Source organism: Pomacea canaliculata, linkage group LG1, assembly GCF_003073045.1.
Source record: "Pomacea canaliculata isolate SZHN2017 linkage group LG1, ASM307304v1, whole genome shotgun sequence".
Taxonomy (NCBI): domain Eukaryota; kingdom Metazoa; phylum Mollusca; class Gastropoda; order Architaenioglossa; family Ampullariidae; genus Pomacea; species Pomacea canaliculata.
In genome coordinates, this window is record NC_037590.1 from 28825831 (window position 1) to 28835148 (window position 9318).

The 9318-nt window shown below is 39.1% G+C and overlaps 1 protein-coding gene across 2 annotated transcripts; it reads right to left on the reverse strand.

The window, feature by feature from the left end:
• Positions 1 to 785: 785 nt before the first annotated feature.
• Positions 786 to 8376, reverse strand: LOC112563285 (dual oxidase maturation factor 1-like). 2 transcript variants are annotated; one of them, XM_025237144.1, is made up of 11 exons: positions 8223 to 8376; positions 7459 to 7626; positions 7183 to 7240; positions 6190 to 6327; positions 5777 to 5869; positions 5364 to 5517; positions 4588 to 4802; positions 3798 to 3917; positions 3265 to 3395; positions 2183 to 2346; positions 786 to 1833 (listed from the first exon to the last, which is right to left on the reverse strand). In XM_025237144.1, the coding sequence occupies exons 2-11, from the start codon at positions 7618 to 7620 to the stop codon at positions 1818 to 1820; spliced, it is 1251 nt and encodes a 416-aa protein (XP_025092929.1). In that variant the 5' UTR covers positions 7621 to 7626; positions 8223 to 8376; the 3' UTR covers positions 786 to 1817. The 2 variants fall into 2 exon arrangements, with proteins under 2 accessions (XP_025092929.1, XP_025092919.1); XM_025237134.1 differs by having other exon boundaries at positions 7459 to 7629; positions 8223 to 8375.
• Positions 8377 to 9318: the final 942 nt, after the last annotated feature.

Consider the following 9318-nt stretch of genomic DNA (forward strand, 5'->3'; position numbering starts at 1 on the left):
AAACTTTACATTGAAACATTTCTGTTATGAAGAAAATTACGGCTACACGCTGGCACAATGATGACACTTAATAGGCTAGAGTTCTGCACAGTTTTTACTGAATGCTGAGAATCCTGTCTGAGTGCTATATGCCATAATTATTTGAAGGAACTTTTGGTTTTAGCAAGCAGTACACGTTAGGGATAGTTTTTTATATATATATAGGCTGTATTCAGCACAATCTGGCATTAAAATCCAGATCACCCTTATGCTACACAAATGACTGAAAAATATTGTAACTAGTGAGGTGTTTGCTGGACAGTAGGATTGACCTTAGCGTATTAAAAGGCGTAACTAGGCGCAGTTTTTGTATGGTTTTATCTTAAAGCCTGCTGTGGTATATGTTCGCCCTCGTCTAAATATTGGCGGGGATGGTGTGGATTTCCGTAACCGCACACAGACACGTTAGTTTAGTCCTTGTTACTCCTCGAGGAGCATAGGACCGCAACAACACCTCGCCAGCGGACCTGGATTTGGGCAGCCCCCTTACACAGACACATTGCCACACTTAGCTTTTGCACAAAGAACCTAGATAGGTAGAAACAGTTCAAAGAAAAGGGGGGTAGGGATGAAGTGGGAGATATATAGTATGCGGAAGGTGAAGCCAATCCTCTCCATCGCCATTTCTGTCGCCTTCGCGTTAAATCACGTACATGTAATCTGTGAGGATGAGAAGCCAGAGGTGCCAATCGTCCCTGAAACTGACACCTCCGGTTGAGCTGCAAAACAAACAACAAAACTGTAGCGATGTTTTAAAAGTATTTTATTGACCAAAGCAGCGTATCATTGAAACAGTACATGTAGATATTAATGGCTCCAACATTACAGAAATAAAAGTAATGGAAATATGTGGACTGTTGGCGCCCAGTGGTAAGAAATTAGTTTGCATCACATTAGCAAAGTTAGGAACTCGATTTCAACGAATTAAAAGGATTTACATCTCGTATGGCTAATCGACAACTACGCAATCGTCACTGTATTCTCGATTCTCTCATAATTGCGTCTTTTGTTCTGCATTTTCATGAAAACAGCTTTCGTTTCTTCTCTCGTCTCTTCAAATTCCCTATTTCTGAGCAAGGACTGCGAATATTGTTCTTAATGCACTTGCTTTAAGACTAGTGCATGCGTCGGTAACCACACAATTGAAAGCCATACCTTGTAACTGGTCATGGCGCATACCCGATCATAGGGAATTAGCAAAGGTATATATATTTCTGGACTGTCGAATGACCGTAGTTCTGTTTGGGAAAACAGTTATCATTTGTGTGCTTTTGGCTTCTTTCACCACATAAATCATGCTTTGCCCACAAAAAAAGTTTGTGGTTGTTTGGTTGGTTTGTTTGTTGTTTTGTTTTTTTTTTTTGGGGGGGGGGTCTGATGCTGATTTTCGCAGTTAAAAGCGCAGATCATACACTGCCTGCTGAAATAAATCTGTACATAACGAGTATTGTGTATTTTGATGAGGATTTATTTTAGCTCCCTGTTTATCAATCCATTTTGCATGAATTCGATCATGAACTTCAACATGATTATGAACATGCGACTAGATAAAGCCAATAAGTAAGTGGGAAAACAAGCAGAGCACTTGAAAAAAATCTAGATGCACTTTAGGATGTTAACATTTCATTTTTCTTAAAAGGTTTGCATACGTAGAGAACTATTAATGGCGATGCAGTTTCATATAAAAAGTAGTTTAAGTGCTATATAACAAGCAATGCTTGATGTCGTTACATGTATCCAGAGAAGGGAGTTATATAGGATACTTCTTTAGTGTACTCTCAATATCTGTTCATCCTGAAACAGAACGCACGAGAGACTAACCTTACAAGTTGTCTATACTGCAGTCAAATTATAACATGAAATGTAAATCAAGCGTAACGAACACGAGCACGCCTAAAGCGTTTACAGAGGAAGATGAATAAAAACGTTAATGAAAATATTACATTCTATTTGAAACTACGTCACTTCGGTTTCTTTTTTACAGCTGATATATTAGTAGCCAAAAGGTTTAAGTACGCTTAATTAGCATACATATTTCTGCTGTTGCAATTCTCTTGCAGGCGCAAAGCGAAAATGGCATGTGTTTTGCTATCCTCGTTTTGTATCTCTACAAATGCCAACGAGTATTTTTAAATCTCTTTACTTGAGGGCTGCTGCATTTTCGTACTCTTCGTCTGGCATATTCTGATAGTCCTCGCCGTCATCATTGGAAATGTGACGCATGGGAACCGGCGGTGGGGGGCGGCGCCTGGGCTTCTGGAAGCGCTGAGTAAATCGCCGCTGTGCAGGGCGCATCTCTTGAGGCATCTGAAGAAGAGACGATGACTTCCCGTTTCACTTATTGTGAGGCTTTTAACCCACGAACAATTAATTTTCCTTCTTTAAGCATTTTTTTATGAGGTAGAAGGTTTCCCTGTCAATTCTTTGAGATACAGACCTATCCTGTTTCACCAGGTAACATTATAGGCGCCTTTAGTGGTATCAGTTACAAAGTTTGCTAAGGCATTCATAATATTGTGCATGATTGAAACTCACCTGTTTATGGTAATATTAAGTGACGAAAAGATTATATTCGGCAGAAAATATAGAAAGTATAAAATTCAGTCGAAAACCCCCTAAATCCTTAATGCTTTATTTTCTACAAGGGGACTATAAATAAATAATGATGCTTAAATATATGCTATTTTGTCCTCGGATGCTTTTTTCCCCCACAAGACAGGCTTAGATTACAGATACTAAGAACAAATAGATTCCTTTTGTGAGATACAGGCTCATGCCAATCTACATAAACAGAAAGTGGTGTTTGAACAAAACACGTCCATGTTTAACACGATATGCTTCTCCACACACAATTTATGTTTGAAACTTCAGGTCTCGCAAATGGGAAAGAAGTTATTTATAGGTTGGAAACTAGAATATCGTAATGAAGTAATCCTATCGTCTTTAAGTGGTATTTTGGTATTCTCCAATTTTAAACTTTTTATAAAAAAAATTTTTTAAATATAAAAATATTAAGAGCAAATGTACTGTTTTTCTTAAATGAACATATCAATTATTAAAGCAGATTTTTCTTTTTGAAACAAATGCTCAAAAACCAGTCGGTTTGTCATAATAAAAAAAAATTGTCAGATCTTCGTTGCAGGCATAACAAAGTTTTTTTCATATGATTTTTTTTCCCCACCTCGGCAAGGAGAAGACGTCAGAGAAAGTCGGAACAATACCTACCCGGACTTCATATATCTCATCGTCAGTTGGTTCAGCAGCTGCTGCAGAAGCGCTTCTATCAGCTTCCTTTTCGGCGGTTTCATCTTCTTCGTCTTCTTCTTCTCTTCTGTCACTTACTACCGGTTCTTCCTCTGATATGAACACAAAAGCACTGGCAAAAATTAGGTCAGATCATTTTCCCCTCCCCCCTTTGTCAATCAAGGGCAAGTACTTACGCATCTTTTCTAATGATTAGGATATGCCAATACAAATTCTATATATATATTAAAAAAAGCACGTAGTAAATATAACTGCTACGAACGCACATTGCCGTGGGTGTTTTCCTTGGAAATGTAAGGTCAAATATGCATCGTGGTTAAGATACTAAGGGTTCAAATAATCAGATGTTACGCTGGTTTTCTGGAAGAAGCTATAATTTTTCAATCATGTTATGTCTACTTTCTAAGATTTATATTACTTGTTTAATTGTGAACTTGAACTTATCCGAGCAAACTTAAACTCAAACTAAAAAAAAAAAAAATGCTTAGACATACTTTCTACTTGTACCTCCTCCGAGTCCTGGATGACGTCAGCGTTGAAGAATGTAGCAATCAGTTGAGGACAGCGTAAATCCATAACGTACACCACCACACCCAATATAATGCACAAGATACCTGAATGATAAGTAAAGCAGCGTCGTCATCTTACCAAATCACCAAATCACTAAACAAAGAGCAGAGCGTGTGCCGGTGGTCAAAATTATGCCCCTTCACCCAGATGCGTTGTTACGATGAAAGCTCAAGTCGAGGAATCTGTTTAAGCTAATCTTCCTATTTAAAAAAAATATCTTTTCTTTTTCACGCATCGCACAAGAGGAATTCTTTCTTTTTTAAAAGTACATTATTATGTACATGTATGAAATCCTGTTCTCAAAAGTAGTTCGATGTGTCATCGAAATCGCAGCTGTTTTTAGAGAATCAGTTTCCTTTGTTTATGCACCAAGAGATATTACTTTTAATTATTGCTTAATTTTGAATTATGCATTGCGTCTGTACAAACTACATAATCCAGAACATCTGGAAGATTGTTTAGACAAAATGTTTCAATAGATCACACTAACAACAAGCAGTTAATATCTTTTATATCAGTTTTATCAGCCCATTCTTTCATTCCTCTCTGTGTGTCATCTAAGTTGAAAGGCGTCGGATACTGTCTGTAGAAGTGTACTTCTGTAACAGTCGCAAGCATTTGTCTGCATATTTTTTAATGAGCGTAAACACCTTTAAATATTTTGTTCATAAAGCTGAACACTATAACAGACTGAAACGCTGGCCACGTGTTTACCTGTAATCAAACAGATCCAAAAGCTTCCTCCAAAAGCGAACTCCAGCACATGCTTGTCAGAGAATGGTATCTTTAATTCGTTAACATTGCGTAATGTTGCCCATATGATGTTGGAGGTCACCATTGCAGCTCCAGTCATGACCAAAAAATATGCCCCATAGCGAAGCAATACGAAAAATAGAATATTTGTCAGGATCCACAGAGGAAACGCCAGCCTAAAGAAAAATCATTTCACCTATTGACACATGTGCAGAAGACTATAATATTGTCATCGACTACAACATCGGTACAATTTTATTGAGACAAGCGAATTGTGTCCATTTTTCGGCAAAATAGCATAAAAGGCTACTTTACAATCTATAGCCAGGATTTATATTAAAATATTTCCACAGATTGTCTGTGGTTAAGAAGTCATGTAGATTGCTTCCTCGTGGTGAACAGTATAGGTGGTAATGAAGCTAAGAAATATTTTATTTTTCTCGACTCTCATTCAATCGCTCTCTTTCTCTCTCTCTCGCACTTGCACTAAATATAGGGAACAACAAGCAAGCAATGCCACAAAATTATATAACGATTTATTAAAGTCTCCTCCCCCCCACAAATAAAAAATGAGACGACAATAATAGTTAATGTGTCTGTATCACGCCGAGAACGACTAAAGACTAACAAAATTTTCAAACGTCGCCAGTGCCCATAGGATGGGTACATAGCCATAGAGGATAGTTACTGTAAAGTATCTTTGCCCTAGATATCGCCCAAGACACAAGTTTACTCACCACAAGACTATGTGAGAATACCAGCCAGCCTGGCGGTAATGACGGCCCCAGCGAATCCCCTCGCCGTCGAAGGTGAAATACTCAGCCACCCACAAGATGGGCAAAGGCAGCCCACGGAACTGTGCGGCACGATACTGCTGGTTGAAACGACCAGCTGAAACGACCAATTTTCTGTAAGCGAGACTCACAAGAATTCTTAGCAGTTTTTAATGTGATTGAAACATCAGCACTCGTAGTCTGTTAACTCGAGGCATCTCTCTGGACAAGTTAGGTGTCTCTTAAAACAATAAACAGGCTGCACGAAAAAAAAATTCAGCAAATGACTACTGACCAGAATTCTTTTGCATACATGCAATGTGTCACGAACGATAACATTCTTATACCCATTCCTTCTGGAAATTTGAAAAATTTACCAAAAGGTCCGAAACCAGGACGTCCCTGACGCCATTCCCAGCTGAAGTGTTCATTGTAGTTGATAGTCTCGTTTAACTGTTTCTCCGGCTCTCCTGTTTTAGATATATATATTCTTTTTTCTGTATTGGATTAGGAACTTTATCTCTAACTGATAAATCTGTGCTCACAGGATGCTATAGACAACTAAGGGACATAAAATAGTATAATTTGGAAAGGTAACTCTTCATTTGGATAATCATATTCGAACACTTCAAAAACTATGTAATTGGTCTCAACCTATTGTAATTATGATAGTTAATTTAAATCATCTTAAATGATTGATGTTGCATGACAACCTTTTTTGAAGAAAAGATAATCTTAAAAGTGGTAGCAGATCAAGATGCATGTGATTTGGGCAAAATGAATAGATTACCCTTTAAAGTGACATTAATGCCACGGAGACCAATGTTGACGCCAATAGTAGCTGTTATGTCATCACCGATGCCTGCTTTATATTTAGTTGGTGTTGAGGTGATTGTGGATACCTCCCATGTCATGGCAAAATTCGATACTGAAATGTAAGAAAATTGGTCGGTTTGCACAAAAGTTATATGAACAATTGCGATTAATTGCGAATAATGTCCCAGACACACCTGACTTTTACAATTAAATCTGTTCTGGTCTATTTGGCTTGTTTGTTACTTGCTCGAGAGAAATTTAAGAACCCTTAAAAAAATGGAATTCAAATGATGTATGTCTTTTGGAAACTCTTTGATTTTCAAGCAAAAGTCAGTACTGACATCTAGTGGCCTGGTCAATTAACCTTGTAGTTCAAAAAGCATTCACACATTTGACATCCATGCCCCTTTGATGTACCCCTCCCTTTTTCAAATACATATTGTTGATGGTGGTGGGCAGGTCCAGATATACATATATATCAAGACCGCAGATAGGCATATAAAATGATTTTACAACACGAGTCTAAATAATGTAACTGGATTACAACATAAAAAATGTTATCAGAGAAGAGTTCTTGGTATTGTCTGGCTCCAACAGAGAGTAGGAGGTAATAAAAATGTTTATATCGGCATTTAAAAATCTTCTGCTTTTTCTACCACATCAGACATTCAAACAAGGAGAACGACAAAAAGCATCAATGGTTTCTCTTATTTAGAGATAACATGTAGCCAGAGAAATCTTTATTCACTATAACATCCAAATGGCACGCAAGTGCCTTTGCTAAGCTGAGAACCACAACGCTGGGTATTAATGCTGCTAACGAGAGATGGTTTGAGATACAACGATACAAACAGACTGTCCAGTCTGTAAGAAAACTGACGATAACTGACGCGCTCGCACACAACCACACACACTCAAACGTACTTCAGTAGTTAATGTGAAAGAAATTAAAGTAGTAATCACATACCAAGTATTACGGCTCCAATGAACAAGCTTAAAGTGATCCGCGTGAAAGCAAACAGTCTCTGTAAAGAGAAAATTCTATTGAATAGATGATCATACAATTCTGTTGCTATTTCGTTGACTACTAAAACGATATTGTCCTCTTCCTGCTGATGTACAATATAAACCTAACCTGCTTGGTGTTATCCGGTCTAGATATTTTGCACAATCTTTCTTTCAAGGGAAGGATACAAATTAGTTTTTCCCCATTCTCGCAAAAGTGTTTATTTTGTTGACTCACCTCTTTTCCTCTGATACCTGGCAGTACGAGGAAGAATGATGCAGCGAGAATAACAAAGCAGAACACTAGCCCCGATACTACAAGATCGGCCTCTACAGGGATGTGTACAGCCTCGTAGAAAGTTGGCGCTCCATTCTGTCTGAAAGCGTCGTACAGCCCCATCGTCACCTACTTAACACAAAGTGTGCAAGATGTTTAGTAATGTTTAGTGCACCTGTGTATAATGTACACATTTCTTTCTCCAGCATGAGATAGTCTTTGCATACATTTCTTGAAAGCGTATATAGATGTTCACTGTTCAAACCCTCCACAATATCCGTGAAGCGCTGACGAAACAGTGACGTACGACTGTATTAGCCACGCCTAACATTTATGGAGAAGAATGCATTTATTTGCATAGAGAAGGAAGAGGTTGAGAAGGAGACAGAGAAGAGAAAAGTGACGGGGTGCACACACCATCAAAACATACACACAAGCAAGCATCCGTTCTTACGCCATCTTTCTCGCGCGCGCACGCGCGCGCACACACACAACGCGCGTAGGCAAGTATATACGTATGCCACCTCTCTCTCTCTTTCTCTCTCTCACACACACAGATAGAGGGCAGATTCTAAAAAGTGTGTGTGTGCGTGTTGTATTCAATTTGTCCTAGGCGGTTTATTAAAATATATGTAGCAATGCCTTACTGTGTTGTTGACATAAAATCAGATGTCCGTATACACCAGTTTATTCTTAACAAAAATGTTTAAAGTTTGAAGACTTACAGTATTGCCAGATGCAAGGATCTTGATAGAACTTGGGTAAGTTGTGACTGCCTGGTCTGGAGCGGTTTTCCCTTTACTAGATTCTATAAAACGAGCGGTGCACGCTACGAGGACAAGTAATTTAGTTCCTGGTCACATCACGTGACTGCGAAAAACTACTTCCCGAATCGTGTGAGAAGCACAGACACGGTATCTGCAAAGGCGGGCGGGTTTATCGTGTTACGTCCGGGATCGCCGCTACTGTACGCACAATGTAATACACATACAGTTCTACAGCTCAGCCACCATACATATAGTCGCTCTGCTGAGCCCAATTTACTCGCTGTCAATCAGGGGAATAGGGATGGGAGTTTCTTGAGTGGTCCATAGGCGACAAGGAGCAGTAACTGGCTCATCGTTGGTGATTATGTGTTCTGGTAAAAGGATGTAATTCAAACCCACATTGTTTTGGTGTATAAGAAAGCGCAATTTTGCTTTCTAACGACAGGGTAAATCTCAGAGCGAGATACTATTAATCCTCTGGGTGAATACTCCTCCTTCTGTTCTCGACACGCACAGGTAAAAAATTCCAGATAACGGGACTGCACATGGAATACTTGGTCATGGGTATAGCAAAGAGTGTCAACAAGAAAGCCTACTGCTGAGAGCTTGAAGTCAGGCAGAGGTCACAGCGCGCAGACCCACATTCCTTTTGGCGAAGTAAACGTCGCTAGCCGCTCGGGACTCTAGTGTTTGCGACCAAACAGCTACTGGTGATGAAGGGCATTGGCACTCTGTGATAGAGTGGGTCTTACCATGTATTTATGCCTTGTTTTATTTATTCATCAAAATGTGAATAAACTGGAAGCTCCGACGAACCCCTGAGACCGACTCACCGAACTAGGGTTCGATAGAACCCCGGTTAAGAACCACTGATCTAGATACATCCAATCACTCCGTAGCTATCACACGATCTTTTTGGCGATATGACCAGCGATATAAGTTAAAATATTTTTCTAAGGAACCGATAGCTCCTTGGCAGAATTACTGACAGTAAACTGGGATATTTCGCATCTTTGGATTTGCTGACATCATGCATCCAAAATCGCAGGCGTGC

What these genes read in the sequence shown, in the direction of transcription:
- LOC112563285 (XM_025237144.1), bottom strand. Translation starts at nt 7,620, where the DNA reads ATGGGGCTGTACGACGCTTTCAGACAGAATGGAGCGCCAACTTTCTAC. An exon ending in CATTGGAGCCGTAATACTTG is followed by an intron (nt 6,328 to 7,182) that starts GTATGTGATTAC and finishes CTTACATTTCAG; the next exon opens with TATCGAATTTTGCCATGACA. An exon ending in ATGAGATATATGAAGTCCGG is followed by an intron (nt 2,347 to 3,264) that starts GTAGGTATTGTT and finishes TCTCTTCTTCAG; the next exon opens with ATGCCTCAAGAGATGCGCCC.